Genomic DNA, 27,564 nt, shown 5'->3' with positions numbered 1-27,564 from the left:
GTGTTGGTTTTTTATCCAGCCTTTCTAGTGCTTTTTCAGTGAAGCAACTCACATTGACCAGCCTGCTTTTCTTTGGGAAACTCTTCCGAATAACTGTCTAGTTTGCTCCTCTCCACCACTGTTGTCGCCTGGCTGGACTAGGATTATTTACTTTTTAAGGGTGAGGAACAGATTCAACCAGCTGGAGTAATTTCCCCAAGGTCACTTAAGTAATGGAGATAGAATTAAAATTTAGGTCTTCTGAATTCCAGAGTTTTTTTCCTGTGACACCATCCTGACTCTTTACATGTCTCCAAATAAATCAAATTAAGAAAAAATTTTGACTGATTCACAGGAATTGGCTGGTGAAAACCATACCACGTTAAGTGATAGTACAGACTGTGGGGAATTCTACAGAAGCAGGTTTCTTCAAGCAATAAATTATAAGGGGAAGAAAAAGAGGTGATGGGGAACTTAGAGGTTAAAGAGATTTAAAGACATCTCAATTAATTGCAATATATGGACTTTATTTGATCCTGATTCAAACAGAAAAAAGTAAAAAATAGGAGAAATTTAAACAGTGACTGCCTATTTGATTATATTAAACAGTTTTTTAGGTATCATAATAGCATGGTTATCTTTTACAAATAATCCTTGTCTTTTGGAAATATATACTGAAATATTTATGGCTTAAAACCTGGATTCTCTGGAGTCAAGCAGACAAGAGTCTACGTCTCTTCCTGCTTCATAGCCAGTGGGAAAGCAGAGGAGAAGGAGGATAGGGCACGGACCCTCCCTTTAAAGGGCACCCCAGCATAGCTTGCGCCCCTTCCATTCACACCCCCTTGGCCAGGCTGAGTTCACAGCCACACCCAGCTGAGGGAGGCTGGGAAATGTCATCTTTGGCTGGCTGGCCACATGCCCATTTAAAACACAGGGGTTCTGTTGCCAAAGGATAAAGGAGAGATTGGATATTGGGGACAATAGTGTACCACTAAATGAATGTAACTTGTACCATTTTAAAACATATACAAAATTGAAAAAATTTAAAGAATGATATAAATAGTAAATATCATGGAGATTCTGGTGTGTTTTTTTTTTTTTTTTGCCCCAATTGATCATCTTATGTACTCCCTGAATTTGGAAATTCTTGGTCTAAGTGGGAGAGTATGGTGTCTTGGACCAGAGTGATAGCAGTGGAGGTTGGGAGAAGTGGTTCAGGTTAGGATACGTTTTGAAAATAGAACCAAGAGGATTTTCTAATGGTTTGGATGGGCAATCAGGATGTCTAATAAGAAGTATCCAAATGACTTCTAGATTTCTGCCCCAAGCACCTGGATGAATGGTGTTCCTATTTATGGAGACTGGCAAGCAGGGGGACAGCAGGTATGTGGAGGAAACACGAAGTTTGGTTTGGGACATGTTGAGATACCTGTTAGATTTCAAATGGGGACATCAAGTAAGGCACTTTGATTTATGAGTCTAGGTCTCCAGTGAGTAGTTAGGGCTGGAGGTATAAATTTGGGCATAATCACAGCATAATAGGCATTTACAGCCATGGGACTAGATGAGATCACCTAGAGAGAGTAGATGTTGGAGAGAGGTGTCCTGGAACTGAGTTGTGGGGACTCCAGCATTTAGATGCTGTCAAGAGGAAGAGGATCCAGCAAAGGAGACTGAAAAAGACCACTAGGGAGATAGGAATAAAACTCCAGAATGTGGTTTCTCAGAAGCCAAGTGAAGAGGGAGTGAGCAACTGTCAACAAATGGGCAGGTCAAGAAGGAAGAACAGAATTAAGCACTTGAATTGTTGTCAGGTCCCCTAAAAATCTGCTGTCCCAAAATAATGACAGCATCTGGCATTATCCCATGGGATAAAGGTTTTTGGAAGAGACTCTATCAAGTAGCATTAGATTCAGCTGTTTAAAATTTTTTTAAAAGTATCAGTGGCTTAAAAATGTAGATTACTTCTTTTACGTTAAAAAAAAAAATTGGAGGTGGGCAGCCCTGGGCACATTGCTGCTTTACGAAGCTGTCAGAGCCCAGGTGCCGTCCGCTCCCGCAGCTCCCTGCTGGTTCAGGTGGCAGGGTCTACAAAGGGCAGAACAGTGCGCCTTACCCTTTCAGGGAGACTTCTGAGAAGTACCACATGACCCTTCCTGCCTCTCATTGCCCAACACTTTTCACATGGTCAAACCTGGCGGCAAGAAAGGCTGAGAAATTAAGCTTTTAGTGAGTGCTAGTATGCCCAGCTGAAAATATCAAGTCTCTTACTAAAGAGGGGAGAATGGATGGGGGGGGGGGCGCAACTAGCAGTTTCTGGTCAGGGGACTTTCAAATCAAAACAAGAATTCCTGCCTATTTGTTCTAACCCACTTGTGTTCCTAATAAGAGGAAAGGGTATGTGTTCATATTCTCATTCATTTTCTTTCTCCCCTCCCCTCCTGTCCTCTTCCTGCACTTTTATCTGTGTTGTACTTGCTGTTAGTGACCCCTCGACCCACCTTAGTAGTGCATTGTGGTCATTTCACCATATCCTTAAGTAATCTGCCTTTGGATTTTTAGTAACTGGATAGAGACCACCTCATGAACGTACTATACTTTTCTGTTGAGGACACTTGGGTTGTTTTAGTTTTTTGGGGGGTGAAGATTGGCCCTGAGCTAACATGTGTACCAATCTTTCTCTATTCTGTATATGGGACACCACCACAGCGTGTCTTGATGAGTGGTGTGTAGGTCCACACCCAGGATCTGAACCTGAGAACCCCAGGCCATCAAAGTAGAGCGCAGGAACTCAACCACCACGCCACAGGCCGGCACCTGTTTTACCTTTTTGATGTTGTAAATAAGGCTGCAGGAAATATCTTTGTGCAATTTTTAGAGGGAGGAGAGGGGCAGATCACCGATGGTTTCTGTAAGTTAACTTCTTAGAAATGGAATTGCAGGGTCAAAGGACTAGCAGAGTTACCAAGAGCATCCACTCAGTAGGTCAATGCTAGTAGCTAATAGCTGTTTTTTTAAGCGTATTGACTCAATTAATGCTCACAACTGCCCTATGAGTCAGTCATATTTCTCAGTCCCATTACGGTTAACCCCAGGAGGAGACCGAAGCACAGGTGTGAAGCACTCACCTGACTCTGTCGTAATGCTTCAGCGAGACTGCAGGCACCTCGCTTAGCAGTGTCTGGCTGCTGGGTGATGAGCATTGTTAAGGCTTGTTATGCTCCACTGCTGCATTGCCCTACCGAACACACGAGGCCAAGTTATGCTTCCACTGGCAGTGCCAAAAGCAAAACTTCTAGTGGAATATTTGCTTCTTTCAGGAAATAACACTGGGCCTGATATGTATCAACCCTGTGCATATAAGTTTATTTAGAAATACCATCTGTTCTCTTCATACACGGTAGTTGTGTTCTATAAAGTCACTGTAAACAAGGAATTAACGAATTCTGAACTATATAGCTCCCAGGGGAAATATAAGGTTAGGTTCCTGCCAGCCTCTGGTCACAACATTTTTGGCAAAATGTCAATACATAACCTTGTTTTATGTGTGTTTCTATTTAAAGACACCTTATCTAGTGTATATATATGTACAAATATGTTGATTCATTAACATTGAATGCATGGTCAACAGCACTGTAACTCATGCCCAAATAAAGCTCATCTAACACAGGTGTTTTCTCCTCAAGGCACATTGCAGCCTTCTTGTGCTGAGGAACACTAGACGGCACTTCAGCACTATCCTTGGGGGCCATTTAAACAGTGAAATAGCCAACAAAAACCACTGAAATGTGAAAACATGGCGCTAAATAGGACACTTGTTCATAGTATGAGAACCAAACAAGAGGGCAGAGCATTGCCTTGTCTGGCCTCAGCTGGGGACGTGGGCCTCGGGCAACTCAAATTTTTCACATTCTGCTGCGCATGTCCGCAAGACCTCGAAAGTGCTGGGAGTGTTGATTTGGGGACTACAAATAAATTTCAGCAAGTAGGTAAATTGCAAATACTGAGTCTACAAATAAGAAGGATTGACTGTATCTCTGTTTTGATCAATTCAGCTAATTCTATTTCTTGCCTTTTGTTACAGATCATTCAAGGCACAGATATGTGCTTCTTGCAGTACCACTGTTGGTAATAGTTCTAATAGTTATTCTTCTAGGAGGTATGTATACTTTCTTTTAAAAAAAAGTTTTCAAACTCAAATTGAGTTTTCAACAGCCAGAAAATGAATAGTTTGAAGATGAAAATAAAGTTTTAAATTTTAGACGTTTCCAAAGAAACAAAATCTTTTTTGTTTTACTTGTTGTCTGGGGCTACTGAGTGTGCCAGGTCCCCAAGATTCTGTATTGTCTTAAGGTAGAATGAATCCTCAGGCCATAGAGTGCTTTCTAGGTGTAGGAACACAGCCAAATATACCCGGGACTGTTCCACAGCCTTCGTTTATCTGTGATTTGCTTCAACATACAGTTATACTTCTGCTCTCTAAGCCAGATTTGCAGAAGACCCTTTGGTCTTGACTGCTGTGGTCATAATTTCCATGTATTATAGCCCAGAAGGAGGTCCCAAGTAGGAAGGTGCTTTTGTTGAGTTGGGTCACGTGGAATGGGTAAAATTTACCTAGTATTACCTGGGTTGCCTTCCTGAGCCTTCCTCAGTTGCCTGAGATCTTGAGCCAAACTAGAAAGCAACCCATATGCCCTGGAGAACTGATCACTTGTACCCAGCCTGTTCTTTCCTGATGACAAGAAACCGCTCCTCAAGTCCCAGAGGACATCAACCAGGCTGTAAACGTGAAGAGTAGATGTTCTTGAGGCCCCAACAGTTTCCATATCAGCCTTCACTGAAAGGAAATTTGCAAGACTCATTTGTCACTCCCACAGGCAATGCTAAAGGGTAAGCTTTCTGCAGGGTGACAGCATCTAGGGTCCATGTCATTTCTCACTTGTGTCTTGAACCAAGTTTGCCAACTAGATTTGAGTTTTTGAAGACCTGCACTGTTCAGTACAGTAGGCCCTAGCCACATGTAGTGGTTTAAATATAAAACTTAATTAATTAAACTAAAATTTAAAATTCAGTTCCTTGTTTGCACTAGCCACATAAAGCTCGTGGCTACCATAACTGGACGTCCCAGATATGAAGCAGTTCCATCATTGCAGAAAGTTCTGTTGGTCGGTGCTGACCTGGATTATTTTGGTTGTTGGCACTAGAATATGATTTCCCGAGGATACCGTTTCCATATTATAGGTTGCAAATTCCCTGAAGCTCCCTAAGTGATAGATTATGAGTCAATTGACTCTCCTCTAAGCAAGATATAAAAGTCAGCTGAAGAAAGCTTTGAGGCATCATTACCAATGAGTAAAATATTTTGGGAGCTCAAATGTTCATTTAAAAAACTTATTTTTAATCCCCAAATAGCTGTATTATAGTTAATCATCTCTTTAAGAGATTGGTCCGCAGAAACCAAAATCATTTTCCACTCAGGGTTGTGGATCTATCACCAGAACACCTGAACCAGAGAAAGGCGGCACCGAGTGCCCATACAACTCCAAAACAACTGGTTGATTTAGCTGAGAAAAAGTTAGAAAATTACTAATGCAAAAGACAGAAAATTACTCCAGTGGTCAGTGCTGGTAGCACCGTAGAACCTGAAAAAAAAAATGCTTGCTCTTCAGCAGGCATCTCAGCCCTAAAGCCATTAATTGGGAAAGTGAGGCATTATGGAGCCTTCAGAAGGGGAGAGAGTTGAATGTGGCTCCAGTGGCTGGTTGTGGTTGACAAACACCTTTACAAGCTCACTTAAACCTATGGACTAGGCTGCTGGACCACTAGTGTGGCTCCAGCTTAGGGCTGATGCCTTTTATGGGAGGAAAGTCATGTGTACATGTGTGGGAGTGGGATCTTAACGTCCAAACCTGTGCTGTCCAAAATGGCAGCCACAAGCCACATCTGGGAAATGTGGGAGTCCAAAATGAGATGGACCATAAGTATAAAATACCCACTGGATTTATAAGTATTAAAAAAAGGCATGTAGCACCTTTAAAAAACAAAATTAACAGGGAATTTATAGCAAAACCTGGTTATTACAGTGCTATAAAAAAGGCATGTAAAATATCAATGTTTATATTGATTACATGTTAAAATGATAGTATTTTTGATATGTTGGGCTAATAAAATATATTATGAAAATTAATTTCACCTATTTCTTTGTACTTTGTAATGTGGCTACTGAAAATTTAAAATTGCTTATGTGGCTCACGTTATACTCTTATTAGACAGCGCTAGTCCAAACCATTTTAGCCCTCCCTTCCTCTTTAGCCTTATGCACAGGCTGCTGCAGAAATAACCATTTTCTCAACAGTTTTTGTTTTTCTATCTTCTGATGACCAATTTTTGAACAACTCATTGGACCAACTTGGTACCCAGTATGATTTAGGCATTTAGGAGAGTAGGAAACCCCAGCTTGACAGAGCTCCAGTTGAGAGTTTTCTAGATTCAGGTCTCTGATAGGCTGTCAGTAACTCCAGATTTCAGCCTCTCTTGTCAGTTCTTTAATTGAGATAAACATTTCTTCTTTTGTAGCTTTTCAGAGATGGAGAGCAGAATGATTCAGAACCACTTAAGTTCCCTGTAGACTGTGCAGTGGGTAAGTTGTAGATCGTGTACGAGAGCCGGGACAGCCCTGATGTAAAGGCCTGTTTCCTGGGGAGCCAGACGCTACTTATCTGTCTGTTGCCTTGAACAGTAATAAGTAATGTCAGCAGATATACTAACCACGGTTCATTAAGCACAGATCGTGTGCCAGGCGCCTGCTAGCTGCTTTCCATATATCATCTCCTTGAACCCTCTTGATGATACCTTGCATGAGGGTCTCATTACCACTTGCTTAGAGACAGCAGACGTGAGACTCAGAGATGTCAAGTCCCAGTGGTAGAGCTGGGATTCACGTCTAGGTCTTCAGACTCCAAGGGTTATACTGATTGTTAACCACCACAATGTACTCCCTCCTTCTCCCATCCCAGGAAAACTGGACCAAGGACTGGGTTCTCTTCAGGAGCCAGGGTCAGAGCTGGGCCTGTAGCATGAACAAAAGATAGGACGCAAACACAGTCAACAGCAGCAAAGGCAATTAAGTAAATTGCCATAAGGAGGCTCCGGAAGACCCCCTCCTGGCAAATCCCCCTGGTGGTCAGGAGGCAGGGGCCTGGGAGCTGGGCTTTGAGGGATGAAGGGAAGAGTAAAGGCCCAGGGTGGTAAAGGGCAGGATAGAGAAGTGAGTCATCCTCTTTGGGGCAGCAAATGTTGGTGGAAGAGAGGGCGATGGGGCTAGAGGGGCAGGTTGGACCAGGCAAAGATACTGAAACAGAGTTGCCAAGAGGTTTGGGTGGCTTTTTCTGGGAAACTACTGAGGATTTTTGAGCAGAGCTATGCTTTAGAAAGGTCACTCTGCTGGCAAAACATAGGGTGAATTAATAGACAAGAGGCTGGAGATGGGGACGCTGGTTAGTGGATAAAGGAAATAATCCAGCCAAGCAGAGGAGAGGGCCCGAATCAGGGCGGCTGTGGCAGAAGTGAATATGGAGGGCTGGGTTTGGGAGAGAGTGTGGAGATCATATTAACAAAGGTTTCGGCAGAGAGTGCGGGGGCTGGTGCCAGACTCCTCAGGGTTAAATGCCAGTTCCATCCCTCACAGGTGTCGGACAAGTCACTTAAACTGTCTGTGCCTCAGCTGTCTTGTGGAAAATGGGTATATCAATAATATAGAAATAATAATGATAGTGTCGGTAATAATAGCATAGAAATAACGTGTACAGACAAGTTAATATAAGTAAAATGCTAAGAATAATGGCTGGCTCATAATAGTGCTCAACAAATCTTAGCTATTATGATTATGATTGTGATTATTCAGGAAAGAAGCCAAAAGTGACAGGAATTCTGACCGTTGGTGCCCAGGAGATGATAGCTCTGGCAGGCAGAGCAGAGGAGTCAGACAGGCTCTTGTTTGGGAAGATGAATTTGTGCTTTGGCGGGCTGAGTGTGGGCTGCAGGCACATGACTCGGGTAGGCATGTCCAGCACATAACTGAAGCAGTGGCTTTAGGAGATGGGGCTGGAGTTACACATTGGGGAGCATCTTCATCAGGACAGTAACTGGTGCCCTAAGCCTCTGAGGTCACCTAGAAAGAGAAGCCAGGGGCCCGCGGGTGGTGGGAAGAAGGGTAGGAGCCAGGATGGGAGAAGTCCAGGAGGAGAGCCAGGGTGGCGCCCTGTTAGAGCTCCCAAGGGAGGAGGCTGCGGGTTAGCTGCAGAGAGGCAAAGGAGGAGGAAGGCTGTCGAGACCTCTGGCTTTGTTAAGCGAGTTGCTGGTTTTCAACAAAGCTATTGGGTGAGAGGTTGGAGTGGGGATGAAGAAAGGATTGCTGTGCAGAAACAAGGGCCTGGGGGAAGTGGGACCAAGGGGTGGGCTATGAGGTTTCCTTTCTCCCCAGCTACCGGACAGAACAGTGCCCAAGTTACCTGGGAAGTCAGCTGTGGCAGAAGGTGTAAGGCAAGGGATTCCAAGGGATAGCTCAGCTAACCATGCATAGGGAACAGGCTGGGCTGGAGTGGGGAGGCTGTGAGGGGTTGGTGGGCCAGGAGGCCACGTGGAGAGGGTGGAGTGTAGTTGAGCAGCCTTCGATGAGGTGAGGCTCAGGTGTGCTAGCAGTGAAGTGGGGAGGGGTAGGAGACTGGGGCACATGGTCAGAGGTGAGGTGTTTCGGATTTGAAGCCATATGTTTGAGTGCCAGGTAAGAGCGAGATCCAAGGTGGGCCTCTGCTGAGATCCAGATGTTTACAGTGGAGGTGCGGCCATCACCAACAGTGATAGGGAACATGTTCAGGGAGGGCTGTCATCTAGGGCCACTGAGAAAGCTGATGGAGTATCCCAGGACTCATTCCTTACCTGTTCCTTTATTCATTCAACAAACATTTATGGAGATTACTCAATGTCAGGCAGTGTGTTAGCTGATGGCTTGAGATCAACGTACCCAGTGAGGCTAGACATTGTGTGGGATTCAGAGAAAGTGTATATTAGGGTCCTACCCTTGAGAAGCTTATGGTCACACTGGGGAGAGTGGACGAGTGTGCAAGAAAAAGAAGGACTTAGGCAAGAAGCATGTGGTGATGGGCCAGAATTTGTGATGTGGATGGTCAGGGCTGGACCACCAGCAAGTGGGAGGTGAGAGGCCAGAGTGATCAGGAAGACTTTGAAGGGAGCACCACGTGAGCTAGATCTTCAAAGAGTGGAGTGGAAAAGGCACCGCAGCTGGAGAAGCAGCAGAGGTGAGGACATGGAGGGGAACTAAACCTACTGGAGTCATTTGATAAAGAGATTGGCCTGCTTAGCATCAAGTTGAAGAACTGAGAAAAGACACTGAATATTTGCAAGGAATCTTTGGAAGTAGGGGCATTAAAATGTGGTGATATGGGAATAGGGAGCCATTGTAGGTTCTTGAGTAGGAGAGTTTTGCATGAAAAACACTGCTTGGGAATGATGAGTCTAGAAAGGTGAAACTGACAGCTTCGGGTGACATCCTGGGGAACAATCTGGGGAGCTTGGGGCTAGGTGTGGGAGAGGAGCCTACTTTTCTCAGTATATTTTTGTTTACTATTCATATTTAGTGTTTTGTGTGTTTCCTACCTATTTAATAATAATTTTTAAATTTAAAGAGCCCAATGTGGCTGCATTCCCTGAACTCAGTTATTAAAGGGTTGTCATATATGGTGGCAGGTAGGCGTTGGGGGAGGAGTTGGGGAGGGAACAAGTACAACCAGGAGCAAATGCAAAATTGTCACATCTCCATGAGGACAGTATCAGGAAGAGTTAGACCCAGGTGCAAATATCCGAGGACAGCCAAGTGGATTTCAGCTGTCTGAGGACAGATGGACACAATATTCCCCTTCTCACCAGACAGTTCCATTTAGGCAATTTCTGGGAGTGCTGGTCATCTTCATTTTTGGTAAATGTCTGGAAAACAGATCACGAAGTCAGCCAAACTAAAAAGGGAGCAGGGTCCCCCATTTCTCTGGGAAGAATTCTTTACAGATGGCATCTGGGCATGAAGGTGATGAAGGGGCAGCCTGAGTCCTTGGTGTGCCTGGGGCCGAGGCTGAGTGTGTGGGTGAGGAAGCCCCTGGGGAGAGGGCGGCCCAGTGGAGGGGCCGGATCCCGCCAGGCACTGCTCTCAGGAGGAGTCCCGGGCCTGCGGGTCTGGTTTGAGAAACACCGCCCACTTTGTCCCCCTCCAAAATTCACAGCACCCATCTTCGTGTTCTGTGAGGTCCTTTATAAGGCAAAGTCCTAATTCGGTTTCCTTTGCCTCACCCCTGTGGGCACAGCACTAATTTTTTTAATGAATTCTTGTTCCCAGTGGAGTGCAGATATTTTGGGCCCTCGGGTCTGGTCCAGTCCAGTCCAGTCCAGTTTGGCCTGGTCTGTGGAAAAACAGATGGTGGGGAAGGCCATAGGCCAAGAAACAGAATCTCTGTTTGAAGGAGCTTCTCAGGCAAGGCTGCAGCCTTGTGTTTGGGCTGACTCCCACTGAGATGACCCGAGGTGATTTTGTCGTCACCGCAGAGGTGACCCGAAAGGAAGAGAAGTTGAAGTGGGAAGTCAGCCATCCCCACATGGTTCAGGTGGCACAGAAGGAAGTGGCTGCTAGAGGGGTGACAGTTTACATATGTGGATTATGGTCTCAGCTCTGTTATTTGGAAATTTCAGTTCCACATAGTGGAAGAGAAGACAGGACTGTTAATGAGTGCTGTGCCCTGAAGGTGGGACACCAGCTACCATCCCGTGAGGGCTCAAGACAAATCCTCCTCCATCTCTTCTCCCTAGCACCCTTGGTTTTGATGGCTTTATTACAAAAGGGCTATTCACATTAGAACAGGAGGGTAGTTAAGACTCTTGGTCTGTAGCACAGATTGACTGCATTTTATAAGGTACTAATATGAGACTTTTTTTTTATAGGTCCAGTTTGTTGGTAATAGAAGATGAAATCCAATGTGTAGTAACTAAGTTATTTAAATATCTTTGAAAAACTGTTGGATTTACCACTCGTGTTTTACATGATCTTTGAAGAAACTTTGGAAGTGTAACTTGAAGTGTTCATCAGAGGCCAATTTTTTTTTTGCAAGAAATATCAACCAACAAAGACAAGCATTAGCTTCTGCTCTGTTACCAACACTTTATGTGACTAGGTGCTCACTTGGCTATCGATTGTTTCTTGTAAATTGTGGGTTGGCGAGATGAAGCGTTTGTACATAAATGTAAATACGTACATAAGTGACTGGGTGGTTTGGCTCTTTCTTCTTGTTAAGTTAGAAAAGTAAGAGTCACATACCTCAGGAAGTGAAGGCTTTTCACTGAAATCTGTACTCCACTTCTGTTTTGTTTTAGAGGAAAAATAATTCATTGCAGGATGGTTAGTGGAGCGAGGGAGAAGGCGGACAAAGGTGCTGTTGCTTCTTGAGTCCGTGGCTGTTGACAGGAAGGAAGAACATACGGGTCTTTTGTAGCTTTTGAAAAGACTGAATCCCCAGCATCCAGATGCAGGTGTATAACCTGGGTGGGCCAGGAGACTTATCCCATCAAGATGTCTTAACCCACTTAGTATATTGTGTTAGTTGTCACACTGGCAGGTGAGCAGCCGAGAACTCTTCACAAACTGTAAAGTTGTGTACCAATGCAGAAGAGCGCCTCTCCTGAATCAGGAAGTGGATAGCCCCACTGTCCCCTGGGCAGCCATCAATCACAGTCAACACACAGAGGGCTTAGCTCCTGAGCCTGCACTCCTCCTGGAATTTCTGTCCCATGAGAGTCTTCAGCCTGAAAGAGGAAATAATGCTTTTTCACTCCAAGGCAGGTGTGTGAGCAAGTCCCCGTGAGACAGCTCCATCTGAGCTCTCCAGAGCCGTCAGCGAGAGTGAGGCAGGGGCCTGGGAGCCCTGAGGACTCCTGGGAAGATCCCTACTTCTCCCGAGTCCCCCTGCCTGCAGGTGGCATAGCTTCCTATCAAAGTGTGTCTCTGACGAATCTTTCAAACCTTTTATTCAGGGCCCTATAGGGAGCCTGGGACTCCTGGAACATCCTTCATCTTCCAGACTCTCGTCTCCATATACTCTGTATGGCCCTTTCCAGCCCCATCCATCCACAACAAGATTCCTAGTGTCCTCTTCTATGAACGCTCCCTTCCCTTTTCTGTGCTCACTGAAGCCTGGCTCTCCCCAAGGATGCTGCTTCCCGCAGCCTTCTCGAGGGAGAGCTGCTGCCTCTCCTGTGCCCCCTGCTGGGCCTCAGGGAGGGAGTGTGTCCTCCTTTCTCCTCTCTGCTTCCAGACCGTTGCTCCTTCCTCAGCTTTGTTGCTTATGCCAGCAGATCACCACCCCCTGACATCCCTTTTTCAGTTATCTTTGTTCCTCATTCCATGAAGATTTTAGCACTAGGTTGAAATCTGTCTCTCTTAACACTTCTCCTTTCAGAATCTGAGTATTTTCAAAACCTGCAAACCCAATACTCTGCCATGGTCTCCCCCAGCAGCCACTGCCCTGTTCCTGCCCCTTCCGTTTCCAATACCCGCAGCCCCCATAGGCTCAGTTATAGGCATCCCCTCTCCCCTCCCTGTCTTCCCCATCATTCCCTTGAGGGCCCCAACTCCAAAAATCCTGCAGCCCTACCAGGACCTGCAAGCCAGTGATCCCACCATCTTTTCCCTGGCCCTCAACCCTTGGCATTCTCCTTCTCCTTCCTGCCTGCTTCGGATCCCCATTGTTCATCAGGATAATTATGCCTTCACCTGCACTCTTTTACCCCCTCACCTGTCATTTTCATTTGGCCAAATCCCAACCATGGTTACAGTCACCTCTACCTGTTCCCTCTCTGCACCCGAACTGCTGGACATCCCTGGAGAAAAATGCACCACCGGTGATTGGTTTCACTTCAATGACCACAAACCTCAGATGGAGTCGGTGTTTTTCAGAGCTCTTCGTCGCATTGCCCTGGTCCGTTCACTGTCTCCTCACCTCTCTTCTTGGATCTGCAACCCTGTGTCCTCACTACCAACTGCTCACCTTACTTCCCATGTCACTGAAAGCAAGAACAGCAGAGGAGACCCCCTCGGGCTCCCCCCGAACACCTGTACACCCAGCTGTGTTGGCACTCATGGACTTTGCCTCCTGTCCTGTTACAGTGGGTGATCTCTCCTTGCTCCTTAAACCGGTTTCTCCACTTGTCTTAGTCTGCTCGGGTTGCTGTAACAAAATACCAAAGACTGGGTGGCTTAAAAAGTAGAAATTTATTTCTCACAGTTCTAGAGGCTAGAAGTCCGTGATCAAGGTGTCGGCTGATTCAGTTCCTGGTGAGGGCCCTCTTCCTGGCTTGCAGACATCGGCCTTCTCGCCATGTCCTCACATGGCAGGGAGAAGAGCTCGGTGTCTGTTCTACTTCTCATGAGGGCACCAGCCCTATTGGATTAGGGCCCCATCCTTATGACCTCGTTAACCTTTGTCACCTCCTCACAGGCCCTGTCTCCAAATACAGTCACATTGGGGTTAGAGCTTCAACGTATGAACTGTAGGGAACAAAACATTCCACTGATAACACTGCTTATGCACAGGATCTCACCTCCTCTCACCTTCTTGTCTGTCCACCTCTCCCCCATCATCAGCTTTTACCTTTCTACTGTGTCGTATGAACATATTGTCATTTCTCATCTTCAGAAAACCAAAACCTTCTTGATTCCACTTCCCTGTCCAGCTCCTGTCCCATTTCTCTGCTATCTTCTATGGAAAAGTTCCTTGAAAGAATGATCTGTACTTCCTTTTTCTGATTCTTCTCCCCTTCTTTTTTTTGTTTAGTTTTTTTTCTTGTGATGAGAACTTTTAGGATCTGCTCTCTTAGCGCCTTTCAGAAATGTAATACAGTATTGTATCTATAATGACCATGCTGTACCTTACATCCTTGTGACTTATTAATCTTGTAACTGGAAGTTTGTCCTTTTTGACCACTTTCGCTCATTTTATTTTATTATTTATTCCTTATTGTGTTTTATTGTGTAGGTTTCAGGTGCATGGCTTTATAATGTGACATCTGCATACACTACAGTCTGCTCACCACTGCAGTCCAGTTACCATCCATCGCCATACAGTTGACCCCCTTCACCCATTTCGCTCACTTCCCACCCCCTTCCCCTCTGGTGACCACTAATCTGTCCTCTGTATCTATGAGTTTGTTTTTGTTTTATTTTGTTTTTTCATTTGTTTTGGTTTTTTTAATCTTCTGTATATGAGTGAAATCATACGGTATTTGACTTTCTCCAGCTATCTTATTGTCCTTAGCATAATACCCTCAAGGTCCATCCCTGTTTTCAAAAATGGGAAGATTTCATCTTTCTTTTATGGCTGAGTAGTATTCCATTGTCTATATATACCACAGCTGCTTTATCCATCCATCCATCAGTAGACATTTAGGTTGTTTCCATATCTTGGCTATTATAAATAATGCTGCAGTGAACATGGGGGTGCTTCCATTCTTTACGGAAATCACTTCAGTCAGGCTTTCACCCCCACTACTTGTCAAGGTTAGCATGACTCCCTCATTATAATATCCGATGGTTAGTACTCAGGCCTTGTCTTACTCTGTTTATAAGCAGCGCTTAATGCGGTGGAGGGCCTCACACATAATTATTTAATGGTTTGTGGGTGCTACGTGCCACAGGGTAAGTGAGATGAAGAAAGCTCAGTATGACAGGGCAAGAAGCCCTGTGAGCACTTGTGATGAATGTGCTAAGTCCTAAAATAGAAGTATATGCAAAGAACTAAGGAATTATGCTCATATGACCCAGCGATTCCACTCCTAGGTATATACCCAAGAGAAATAAAAACATATGTCCACACAAAAACTTGTACATGAATGTTCATAGCAACATTATTCCTAATAGCCAAATAGTGGAAACCATCCAAGTGCCTACCAACTGATGAACAGGTAAATAAACTGTGGTATATCTATACAATGGAATAGTATTAAGCTATAAAAAGTAATGAAGGTCTGATACATGCTACAACATGGATGAACATTTAAAATGCTAAGCAAAAGAAGCCATGCAAAAGAGACCTCATGTTATGTAACTGCATTTATACAAAATGTCCAGAATGGGCAAATCTATAGAGACAAAAGGTAGATAGGTAGTTGTGTAGGGCCGGGAGGAGGATGTTGGGGGTAGAGGGTAAGGGTGTGACTCTAATGAGTCCAAGGTTTCTTTTGGGGATGATGAAAATGTTCTAAAAGTGTTGTAACTGTACAACTCTGTGAATGACTGAAACCTTTGAATTGCACACTTTGAACGGCTGGATTGTATAGCATGTGAATTATGTCCTAATAAAACTGTTATTATTAAAAAAAAAAAGAACTGAGGAATTAGAGGAGGGGCCAGGCCTTTTCCAACTGGGAAAGTTGGAGCCCCCGTCCTGAAGCAGGCCCTCCCCGTCAGCTTCTTCAGCCAGGCTGAGCTCTGTGGTGGCTGAAAGGCTATGCAGGTGACCACCCTCCCCTCAGGACCCCACTACAGTTCTCCCCTCTGCTGGTGGCTGAAAGTGACGAGGGCACAGAGCAGTGTTCTATTTGGAGTCTGAGCAGAGAACAACAATGTCTGTAGCCTTAGACACCAGCCAGTGAGTCTATGAAAGCCTCTTAAACCAGAGTTCAACTCAGAATTTTGACACAGATCGTCCCACTGTTTCTCCTCCCTGCCAGACTTAGCCATGCTCTGCCCAGTGTGCAAGTCCCCTGGCCATCTGTCTTCTGTGCTCCCATTCCTGTACTGCCCCGTGCTTCCTGTCCTGCTCCTCCTTCTGGGGATGTCCTCTTCCAAAGCCAATGGGACCCCCTTTGCACAGTCAGCAATCTACCCTCCACCCTCAACCCTCAGCCTCATCTCTGTGTTTTAGTACCTATCTCTCTGCATCCCCTGGTGCTTGTCAAGGATTCTGTCTCCACTAGCAGCCCTCTCCAAGGGTCAGGCAGGCGCTATTGCACTATTGCTCTCCTTGTTTCATAAATGAGGAAACAGGCACTTGTCCAAAGTCAGTCAGTCATAAGTGGCAGAACCAGGATTCAAACCCCCAGGCAGTGTGGGCCCAGAGGCCTCCTGAGCACCAAGCTTTACTATGGGAAGACAGATGCATGCAGTCAATCTTCCACGTAGAGGTGGGAGCCCTTTGAAACTCTTCTCCAAGTTTTGTTTTCTGTTTGCTCCAAGAAAGCATTTATTCTTAGTTGAAGCATTCTCTAGAGAGAGGGCTTACTTTTAACCATCTATGTTGACCATGTAGCAAAGTGCTACGTGATGTATTATAAACTGAAAAATATAATCCTCCACGCCTCCTGACTCCCAGGCCCACTCGGAACTCTTGGTGTTTCAGTCACAGGATGATTGACGGTCACATAATCAGAGAGCTGGTTGTGACCTGTCAGGCCAGCTACCCACTCACCAATTCACAGCACATAAGCTTTGCACATAAGTGAAGTTCTACCTCTCGTAACTGACTCACTGTGTCACGTGACCCTGTGCACTCTCTCTGTGGGACATGCTGACTGCTGCTCCCTCCCGGTGGGCACACTGATGCCAGGCTGCCACATAAAACTGTGTCTACCTGTTGACGTGAATGTCACCTACAGTGAAATGTGTTTGTGCCCGAGCCTTATGCCTCTTGTGCCTCAATAAATATCAAATAAACTGGGGAAAATGTGAATGTAAAAGTAAGAGAATTACTGTTTCTGTAAGAACCAAGTTGACAGTTTTGGAAAGACTTAATCAAGGAGAGATCTGAAAAGATTGTTGTTCTCCTGGGTGTAGGCAAGACAATTGAGAAGATTAGGGGAAGCGTCTCTAAGAGGTTCCCGTACTGAACTTGTTTTGCAAGTGTCTTAAGTTCCCACTTCACTCTACAGAAGCTGAACTTAGAAACTATAGACAATGCATTAAGGGTGTGATTTTTTACAAAAGACAGGTGAGGCAGAACTCCAAAAAATAGACATTCTCAATGAAGAGATCTTGGCTCTGTCAAATTATTGGTGAAGGAATGTACATTTGTATGTTTTAGGTTAACAAAAATGTTGAAGATGTGTATATATAATGTAAAATTTTCTTCTTATGTCTACTCGTGGACTTTTACATTAGTGCATAAATGTGATTCTGTTATAAATATTATTTTAATTTCAATGCAGTCTTTTATTTTTTTCCTTCTGAGTGGATCCTCCCTTACTTTCTCTCACCCCCTCTCCTACCACATGACTGTCCATCCCCTAAAACCAGATGCCAGCTGGGTCTGAGCCTGCCATGTTTTCCTCCATGCTCATGTGTGTGGGCTCACATACACCGTGAGGGCGGCGTCATGGGGATTATTTCTTCTTAAAAATTCGGTAATTTTATACCCAATTTCCTGTACTTTGCTTTTTCTCATCAATTGTTCATGGTAATCCCTATGAGTCACCTGATATAGCTCCAATTTAATTCTTTTTAACGGCCGCAGAGTATTCCCTGGCATGTCATAATATATTCAGTAGTTCCCCCTTTTGAAGGACGTCTGCGTCGTTTCTAGGTTTTGTTCGTTTCCCACCACAAACAACAATTCGTTATACATCCTTGTGCATATATCCACACATTCTGGTATTTTTACTTCCATGGGGTAGATTCCCGGGAGTGGAACTGCTACTTCAAGAGGTATATGTATTTTTAATTTTGATTTTAGTAGGTGTTGTCATATTGCTTTCCAAAAGGCTATGCCATCCCAGAGCAATGATGAAAGTAACCTTTTCTCTGCATCCCCACTAGCAATAGGTATTATCAGTTTTTTAAAGGTTTGGTCATTCTGGGGGCCGGCCCCGTGGACAACTGGTTAAGTTCGCGCACTCCGCTGTGGTGGCCCAGGGCTTCGCTGATTCAGATCCTGGGCGCAGACATGGCATCGCTCATCAGGCCATGCTGAGGTGGCGTCCCACGTGCCACAACTAGGAGGACCCACGACTAAAATATACAACTATGTACTGGGGGAATTTGGGGAGAAAAAGCAGAAAGAAAAAAAAAAAAAGATTGGCAACAGTTGTTAGCTCAGGTACCAATCTTTAAAAAAGAAAAAAATTTGGTCATTCTGATAGAAGTAAAGATGTATCTCATTGCTACTTAAATTTACGTTTCCCTGATTACTAGAGTCTGAAATCATTTCCTATGTTTTTTGATCATCTAGACTTGCTCTCTGTGAATCGCCTATTTGCATTCTTTGCAAATTTTCCTTCTTTTTTTAAAAAAAATCATTGCTTCAATTAATTTTTGCAGCTAGTCTATCATTTTCCATCCCCTGTCCCATTGGATAAGACTGAAAGATGTTATAAATGTTGATGTGTTGTATCATAAATCATTTGAAATGAACTGAGGAAATGAAAGCTGCCAAGGCTTTGAAAAAAATGATTCATTTTTAACCATTCTAACATTCTAACCTAAAAGAAGAGATTAGAACCAAAATCAAAAGGAAGGGGGGAATAAGAAACCAGGATGCTTGAGAAGATAGAAATGATATATCTTGTGGTTCTCAAGTTGATTTGTGGAGAGAAAACACAGTACAGAAAAGTCAAGTCTCAGGAGGGCCACACATTCACACGTGCACGCACGCACACACTGCTGTCCACTGACCATTTACTGTGTGCCAGTCACGGTGCTGAGTGCGTTGCCTGCTCTCTTCTCTGGGAGGTCGGTAGTACTGTGTTCCCGTATATAGAGATGGAAAAACAGAGGCTCATAGCAGTGTAGGAACATGGTTAGCTAGTAAGCGGTAGACCAGGAGTTAGACCCAGGTCTGCCTGACCCCAAGCCCTTAGCTGGTAGGTGACTGGGCCTGAGAACTCTCCAGGAGCAAATGTGTGGACAAAGCTGGCACTGAGGAGCTCGGGCCCAGGCTCGGGTTCCCAGCTGGGCCTGGGAAGGGGTTACAAGGCAAGTGAGGAGAAGTCAAAAAAAGTCGAAGCCGGGGTTGGGTGGTTTCCTGAGGAACTGGTGTGGTCAGAGAGGCCTTTGGGGGAAGTTTCAACCTGTAAGGCTGTTCGGGGTGCTGAGGGGTGGCAGGCGCCAGAACACTGCCCCCGGATGAAGTGACTCACTCACTCTGATGTCACACCGCACCCTCGGCGGGGAATCACGGTGAAATAAGTGTCACAGCAAGTTGAAGGAAGTGCACCGTGACGAGCTCAGTCCCTGGAGAGAAGGAACAGCCTTGTTAACCCTGAATTCACAAACGCTTTGACTCTAGGCCCTCCCCGCCTCAGCCTCCGGGTGACAAGACCCCTGAAGACAACAGACTTAGGGGACTGGAGGAGCCATACTCTGAGACCCGGCGAGTGGGGTGAGGAAGGATTCTGTGGTGGCAGGGGCCACGAGGTGCCCGCCTGGCCTGCTGTATGACCTCCGTGGAAGGTCATGGGAGTGAGGGCAGCTCCCTGAGCCTGCTCCCAACTGCAAAATAAGGATAATGATGCTCACCCCGCGCGCCTCACAGGGGCTGAGTGACATCGTTGTAAAACAGGGAGGCACTGTAGAAATAGTACCATTTGCAAGGGGTTGGAGGGGCACTGACAGAAAAGCCATGAGGACCCATAGGAAGCCCTTGAGAGGACCCCTCATCCCCGGGGCCTGGTGACGCTGGTTCTGTTCCAGAAAGAAGGTGACAGGCCCTCGCTCTAGGGCTCCCCCCACCTCCGAGAATATGGGGATGTTAAATAAGACCGTATATAAAACAACAAGGATTCCTAGAGCAAGCCCCAAACTAATCCTCTCCCGATGGAATTCCCCACCGGAGCGTCTGCCCCTGAGGTATCTCTGGGAATCTGTGAAAAGAGGATTTGGGGTTGAATTCAGCAGACAGAGGTTCGAATCTCAGTTCTCCCATTTATGAGCAGAAGCCAACCCCAGACCTTGGCATTCTTCGTCTGTACAATAGAAAAGCACTACCTGTTCCATGTGGCTGTTGTGAATGCTATGTATGAAGAATAGTGCGGAACACATTTGGTGCTGGATAAATACTGGATGAATTTGAATTCACCAGTGAACTCCATTCTCCCCTTTGTTGTTCCCCTCTGCGGTGGGAGGAGGGGAAAGGCGAGTGGAGGAGGACAGAGGATTTATGGGAACTCGCAGGGCTGTGCTGTGTGCTCTCTCTATGGAAACGCGTCGACGCTCCCAGCCACCCTGTGAGGGGTGCAATATTATCCTTCTTTCACACATGAGGCATCTGGTGCCCAGAGAGGGGAATTTGTCTCCCCAAGGTCTCACCTTTTGAACCTAGGCCTGACATCAAAATCCATGCCCTTTATATAATCCAACACCCACAATCTATTCAAATCTACAATTATTTTTCTCAGTGACAACGTGAGAGAATCTCAAGGTACAAAATACACGCTGACGAGAGAAGTTTCAAACACAACCTCATATCATTCGATTGCTCTGCTGTCACCTGCTGAGTCATCTTTTGGAGGACTCTCCGTCACCGCTGTCCTTTTTCTTATCTCCCTCTGCCTGCACCCCCAGGCCTAGGTTGGAGAAGCATAAAACCAGAGTACAAGAGACTGCAGAGACCATCCACTCCAGCCCCTCCCTCTGGAGGGGAGGAAACTGAATTCTAGAATGTCAAGTGCCCAAAGTCGCCCGGTTCGAGGCCTGAGCTCCTAAGTGCCAGCCCACCCTCTTTCCTGAGTCCCCCGCCTCCCTGGGAGGCACAGGCTACTCCTCTTCCTCTCTGTGACCCTTTCTAGAAGCAGGTGTCAGAGACATAACATTAAGGACAGGGGCACAGAACTGCATTTTCCTTTGAACTGGACAGTTGGTCCACTGGACCGCCACTTTCTTCTTCCAGATCTAGGACATTTGATTGCTAAGAAATTGTTTCCATAGAAAGTGGAAATGAAAAATCCTTTTGCTAAAAAGCCAGAGGAAGGAAGCGTGCAGCCTGGAGAAACAGGACACTGCACCGAGCTCCAAGCTTATAATCGAGGTGCTGGGCTGCCTGGGCCCCAGTTCCTTCCCCAGTCCCCCAGGTCAGAGCTCTGCCATCAGGCTGCTGGCTCCTGCACTCGTGCTTCCCGCCCACCAACCAGCCCTTCTTCCTTGGGTCCTCAGCCCCTGCTCCCTGAACCTTCCACCATGAGTGTTCATTCCAGCTCCCTCTAGCTCTCTCCTTATGCTTCTTATGTTGATCGCTCATATTCTATCCTTTCATAAGGTCCTGAGCATTCTATTCTTTTTCGAGGCTGTGCTGCATCTTGGATTAAGAAGTTGCTTGGGAATCTGACACACTGGCTTTGAAACCAATTCTTCCACTGACTAGCTGTGTCACTCAGGGGCTCAGTCTCTGGACCTGTGTCCTCATCTGTAAATGGGGAGAATAATGTGTCTTTGGTAGGTCTCACATCAGACTCAGCCAAATAGTGTCCCTTAAAGGGTTTTGCACATTGTGAGGGCACAACAGATGGTCGCTCTTCTAGCAGGTGGATTATTTCAGGTCTTACACTCCTGCTAAGTCCAGCTGTAGTGACCCAGGAGTCCACCTGGATGTGACCCAGAGGTCTGTCCTGATATTGCCAGCAGCTCTCTGCCCCTGCGTGTGGCAGAGGGACCCTGCTACAGCCCAATTCTACTGCACCACCTCTGTCTGGAGCCAGATCGGGCATGCCTCCAAAGCCCTAATAATTTTCAGGGCGCAATTATTCAAGAGAGCCCAGAGGCTCACAGAGGCCCCAGAGGAAAGCATGATAGAGCAGAAAAGAAACGTGCCTTGGAAACTTGAGTCCAACTTTCTGCTGTGTCACTAACTCTATGTCCTTGGGCAAGCCATTTAGGTTCTTGCTATTTCAACTGTAGAAAAGTATTAGAAATTCTTCCCTTCCCTACTTCCCTGGCCACCACTTTCCTTTAACAAATATGAATTAGGCATCTAGGCCTAATAGAAACAGATAAAACCCCTCCATGATGGCGTCATTGAACTCATCTCTGGTGAGGCACAGATCTGTTCAATAGACAAGCGCAGAATTCCGCTGGTGAGGGGTCTCCATGGAGAGGTTCCGGTGCGCATGCGTCTAACGGTGCGATTCGACCTCGTCAGAGAGGCCAGCGAATGTTTCTGATGAAGCCAGAACAGACGCAGCAGAGATCTGAAGGACAAGGAGGCATCACTGGGTAAGACGGGTTGGAAGAGATTCCAGGCAGAGGACAGGGCCAGTGTAAAGACCAGTACTAGGAGGGGACGGGGAGTGTTGGAGGAACTGGAAGAAGAGCACTGGGAATGTGGGGTGGAGAGTGTGTTAGCGGGGTGTCTGAAGGGGACAGAAGACGTAGGGCCTTTTAGGCCTTGCTCAGGATTTTGTCTCCTAAGAGCAGTGGGAAGCCCTGGAATGGTTTTAAAAGGAGAAGATGGACACTCAATAGGTAGTTGTCGGAAGAATGAACGAGCCCATTATCACCTTCTCTCCCCGTTCATTTATCAGAGTAAGTTGTCGGTCATTTAGCAAGAGCTTGAAAACTTGGGACATAGCAGAGGATGTTTTGATAGCCAAGGGCATAGGGGAAAATCTGGAAGGTGAAGTGATGCCTGAGTTGAGGCCTAGACACTATGTCGCAGCAGGGTCCCTGGGCCCCTTGGGGAAGCTCAGGGCACTGGGCACATGGCATCAGGAGTCCTGAGGAAGAGAAGGGTACTATACCAGTGTCTTTAACACCAAAGATACTTAGCCTACTGCATAACTGGGATCAGTCATTCTTGAATACATTACGGGTGGGAAAAGAGGAAAACCTGGGGATCGTTTGGGGCCTTTACTGAGCCAGTCACACCCCCTAATCCAATGGGAGGAGCCCATTATCTGACAAGGTAAATGCATGTGCCCATAACTAAAATTGAGTTCAACCCTGTGGCTCATAGAGATATTTCATGTCACTGTAAGCTGACTTCCCACTCTCTCGTGGAATTAAATCCAGGTCTGCCTGCCTGCCTGACCACAGCTGGTAACTGCATGGCACAGATACTTGCTGTTGGGTCACAGGCAAGTTGCTTAAGGATGGTGAACCCCAATTTCTGCATCTGTGAGTTGGAATAATGATACCTATTTCACTAGGTTAAATGAGAGAATGTATGTACCATGCTTGGTATATTGTCTGGTCTTGTGGCAGCAGCTATTATTATGGCAATTATTCTGTATGTGTGATAAAGCTTCGATAGGGGCTAGCAAGGTAATATAATCGACAGCAGGGCAGGCAATAAGAGACTATAGGGAGTGGTGGGGACTGTGGCAAACTGGAGAATCCTTGCCTGCTCAAAGAGGGGCACAGCTCCTCAGCTTCAGCCACTGACTGCTGGGTGAGAACTCAGAACAAGTGTTGTCTGACTTTTCCAGAAATGCTAGGAATCCTAATTTATAATGGTGGTATTCAAGTCAAATAAAAACCCACAAAAAATAACAAGCAAAACTAACAGCATTCTGGGACACACCAAATAAGTCCTGGAACAAAGCTGGACTAAGGACGCTAAAACAAATCTTCACAAAGGCCAGCTGTTCTCAGGGGTCAGATTTGCCCATAAATAGGACTCTAAAAGCCCAGGAAAGGCCGTGAAGGCAGGCCCTAGGGAAGCTGTGAAATGGCAGCATTGTTAGCACATGCAGACAGCAACCTCCCTCAGGGAGGATTTTGAGGAGGACAACACTCATTAGCTTCACGTATGGGGGCAATTAGTCAAAGACAACACCAGCTTTGTACACTCCCAGCCCAGGAAGTGAGCTCCTGGGAGCCGGAGGGCGTTTCTGGAGCTGCCCACAGAGGCCTTAAGGGCAGCAATACCACCAATGTCCGCTGGGGGCCTCTCTCATACAAATGATGGCATTGCTGTCCCCAGTTCCACAGCAAATGGCAAGCCCGAGACCCAGCAGGCTGCCAGGCCAGGCCAGTCCTACGTGGGGGGATTGCCGTGGCTCTGTGCTCTTCACAGTGATGTGACTACCTGTTAAATATATACAGAAGCCAAACCTGGATTTTAAGGGACAGCTCTCCTGCTGACCGCCAGCCTGCAGTCTTTCTTGTGCACAGAAAGGCCTTGGAGATATTCTCTGCACACTAGGATTTCATGAGACTCTTAAGAGTCTCTGTGCACGTCGGCCCGGTTGCTTTCCATGCCTGGTGACTGTATCAGACGCTGGCACCAAGGTGCTGGCATTGCCTCCCCTGATGGGGATGAATAAGGAGTATGTTCCAGGCTTCATGGATTGCCCTTTGGGAGCAGCTGGTCCACAAATCCTAGCTTAGAGGCCAAAGATCTGGGTTTAAGTTCTGTTTCTGCCACTTACAAGCTGGGTGACCTTGGGCAAGCCGTCACCTTCTGGTCCTCAGTATCCTCAGCTGTAAAATGGGACACATACTAGTCTCAAAAATTGTTCCAAGTGTTAAATATGAATGTGTGTGAAACACGTTAAAAACTGGACCCCTTTGGGGCTGGCCCCGTGGCCGAGTGGTTAAGTTCGTGTGCTCCGCTGCGGCGGCCCAGGGTTTCGCTGGTTCGGATCCTGGGCGCCGACATGGCACCGCTCGTCAGGCCATGTTGAGGCGGCATCCCACGTGCCACAACTAGAAGGACCTGCAACTAAGATATACAACTATGTGCTGGGGGCATTTGGGGAGGTAAAGGAGGGAAAAAAAAAAGATTGGCAACAGTTGTTAGCTCAGGTGTCAATCTTTAAAAAAAAAAATCTTTCTAAAAAGAAAAACAACTGGACCCCCTGTGTCATTTGTCTTAGTACTTCAGAGTGGGGCTTGGCAAATGTGTCCTGCAAAGAGCCAGAGAGTGACCATCTCAGGCGTTGTGGGCCTTCGAGTCTCCATGGCAAGCGCTCAGCTCTGCTATGGTAGTGACAGAGGCCACAGACAACACGAAAACCAGCAAGCCTGGCTGTGCCCGAGTCAAACTGCAGTTCACAGAAACAGGCAGAGGGCTAAACTGGGGCCTTGGACTGTCCTTTGCCCACCCTGACACCTGTTTTTGTGAGGCCTGTGAGCTAAGAATGGTTTTGACATTTCTAAAGGGTTGTAAGAAACAAACCAAGAAGAAGAGGTCACAGAGAGCAGACCGTATGTGGCTCACAAAGACTGCAGTATTTGCCACCTGGCTCTTCACAGACCCTGGCTGACCCCTGCTCTGGAGTGTCCCAGGCATGTCTTAGCCCAGGAGACAGGCAGCTCTGTCCCTGAATGTGGTGGGACCTGTCTGGCAAGACACAATAAAAGAGGCAGGAACCAGGAGACCCCTGGGGCCGGTCCCGCTCCAGGGCCTAGGACTCGGAGTCACTCTTGTGACGGGGCTCTGGGGCTGGAGGGGAGGGGAACATGGCCTCCTAGATCTCTCTCTCTCTCTTTTTTTTTTGTGAGGAAGATTCACCCTGAGCTAACTTCCATGCCAGTCTTCCTCTGTTTTGTGCGCGGGATGCCGCCACAGCATGGCTGATGAGTGGAGGAGGTCTGCGCTCAGGATCGAACCCATAAACCCAGGCCATGAAAGCTGAGCAAGCGGAACTTTAACCGCTTGGCCACGGGGCTGGCCTCTCTTGTTCTCTTTTCAGATGTCTATTTTGGATGGGCCTTATGAAAGAGAATCAGAAAAGATTCCATCAGAGAATGAACCAGCAATCAAGTAAAAGGAGGTTTCGTTTCCTGAATCGTCTCTAGCGCGTGAGGTTGTGCCCTCATCTGGAACTGCTGAGTTCTTATGAACACCAACACTGAGTCACGGGAGAGCCCAGGACTTCTGCCCACCTGGGGAGTGCAGGGCCTCTGACACAAACCAGATAAGGGGTCTGTCAGACCAGAGACCTGCCCCAGAGCCAAGATGCTGCTTCTTTGCTCTGGATTCAGCCTCACAAATGAGCAGAGGCAGCAGGTACTCAGCCCAGAGAAACAGTGCCCAAAGAAAAGAAACAGAAAACCCAACTGAGGACAGCAACTTGTGCCAGCAAAGGCATGGCCCATGCAACACTGCCTTCTGTGCAGGAGGCCTGGAGCCTGGAGCCTTGGCAGCATCTGTGTTGCTGTGTGTATTGGGCAGGGGAGAGCGGGGTATACGTCACAGTGGTCGTGGCTCTGTTTTCACTCCTCTCCTCGCCCCAACTCTCCTCGCACTGACCGCAAGAAGAGGCGGCGTTAGGTTACCAGGGGCTGCTGGCCCCATTGAATTCTCCTGTCCACCCTTAGGAGCCAGTCATTCCTCCAGGCATTGTTATGGCTCCCAGGAGCTCAGGAGGAGCCTGGTGCCACTCAGACCCTGCCTCAGATCCTGACGCAGGGCCTCCTTGCATCTTCTTAAGTCATTTCAAAGAAACTCTAGGTCTCTCAAGAGTGGTCCTGGAAAAAAGACTATGTCACTTATTGTTTTTTGTGACTGAAAGTAATAGATATTTACTGCAGAGAAATTTGGAAAATATAGACATGTGTAAAGAAGAAAATGTACAGAGTGATTTTAGACTCCGATTCATTCAGGAAACAATTATTTAATTCTGCAACTACTACGTGCCACGCTCTGTTCTCAGTGCTGGGGAGGCTGCTGTGAACGACACAAAGTGCCTGCCCTCGTGGAGCTTCTGTTCTAGCAGAGGAGACAGTCAGGAGGGCAGGGGAAGGGGCGGAGGCTGAGGGAACAGGGCCCCATCTTTGTTAGGTGGTCAGGAGGAGTGGAAGCAAGCGAGGGGTGTATCTGGGAAGAGCGTTTCAGACCGAAGGAGCAGGAGCACCTCGGGGTTGGGGGAGAGCCTGCCCGGTGTCTTCAGGGACGTGAAGAAGGCCAGGGTGGCTGGTCAGCAGATGAGCAAGGGGGAGTGTGGAAGGAGATCAGTCAGGGGCTGCCCACGAGGACACGTGGGGACTTGTAGGCCGGGTGAGGATCTCGGATAGTGAGTGCAATGGAAATCCAACGTGGGCTTTCGAAATGGAGAGTGACCTCATTGACCTTAGGTTTTGAAATAATCATTCTGGACACCGGATGGAAAATAGGGACTGGGGCTGGGGGTTGGCGAGGGGAGAAGCAGGCAACCAGTGGGGTTAGTGCAATTGTGCAGGGGAAGAAAAAGTTTCCTCCACCCTCTTAGTGGCCCTGGCTGGGTCTGAAAAGTAAACAAAGACAGATCGACAGGAGCCTTCACAAGAGAATGAAGACCTGGAGGAGAGCCCAGAGCAGGAAGCTTTTATACCTTTTAGACAAAGAAACAATACATTTGTGGAGAATTGACAAGACAGAGGGGTTTGGGCTAGAGGTGGTAAGTGTGAAGAGGTTACCAGGTTTGGTGGTACAGCCTTGTCGGCCCTAAATTGCCTGTCTCTGGTGAGGAGGATGGCTCCCTTCCTCCCAGTACGGGGGGAGCAGCTTTCATGTGGCAGATTTATCTCCTGCTTTCAGGGGGACAAAGGAGGCTCAGAGGGTCTTTCCTGTACTGACTGTTTCTTAGTGCCTTTAATTCAAAATACTCAATATACCAAGGTGG

General features: G+C 46.8%; 1 protein-coding gene across 4 annotated transcripts in view; it reads left to right on the top strand.

The window, feature by feature from the left end:
* CD58 (CD58 molecule) overlaps positions 1-17,009 on the top strand; it is a 40,799-nt gene extending 23,790 nt beyond the window's left edge. For 2 of the 4 annotated variants that reach the window (XM_014848255.3, XM_044749589.2), the window contains exons 4-7: positions 1,297-1,365; positions 4,067-4,141; positions 6,559-6,622; positions 10,987-11,301. In XM_014848255.3, coding sequence (XP_014703741.1) covers positions 1,297-1,365; positions 4,067-4,141; positions 6,559-6,584 — 170 coding nt within the window. In that variant the 3' untranslated portion in view covers positions 6,585-6,622; positions 10,987-11,301. Of the gene's footprint in view, positions 1-1,296; positions 1,366-4,066; positions 4,142-6,558; positions 6,623-10,986 lie in introns of all 4 variants that reach the window. The other 2 variants (XM_070487129.1, XM_044749590.2) reach the window with 1 other exon arrangement.
* The last annotated feature ends 10,555 nt before the right edge of the window (positions 17,010-27,564 follow it).

Source organism: Equus asinus, chromosome 16, assembly GCF_041296235.1.
Source record: "Equus asinus isolate D_3611 breed Donkey chromosome 16, EquAss-T2T_v2, whole genome shotgun sequence".
NCBI lineage: Eukaryota > Metazoa > Chordata > Mammalia > Perissodactyla > Equidae > Equus > Equus asinus.
Note: the sequence above shows the minus strand (reverse complement) of the source record. Positions and strands in the feature narration are given on the sequence as shown.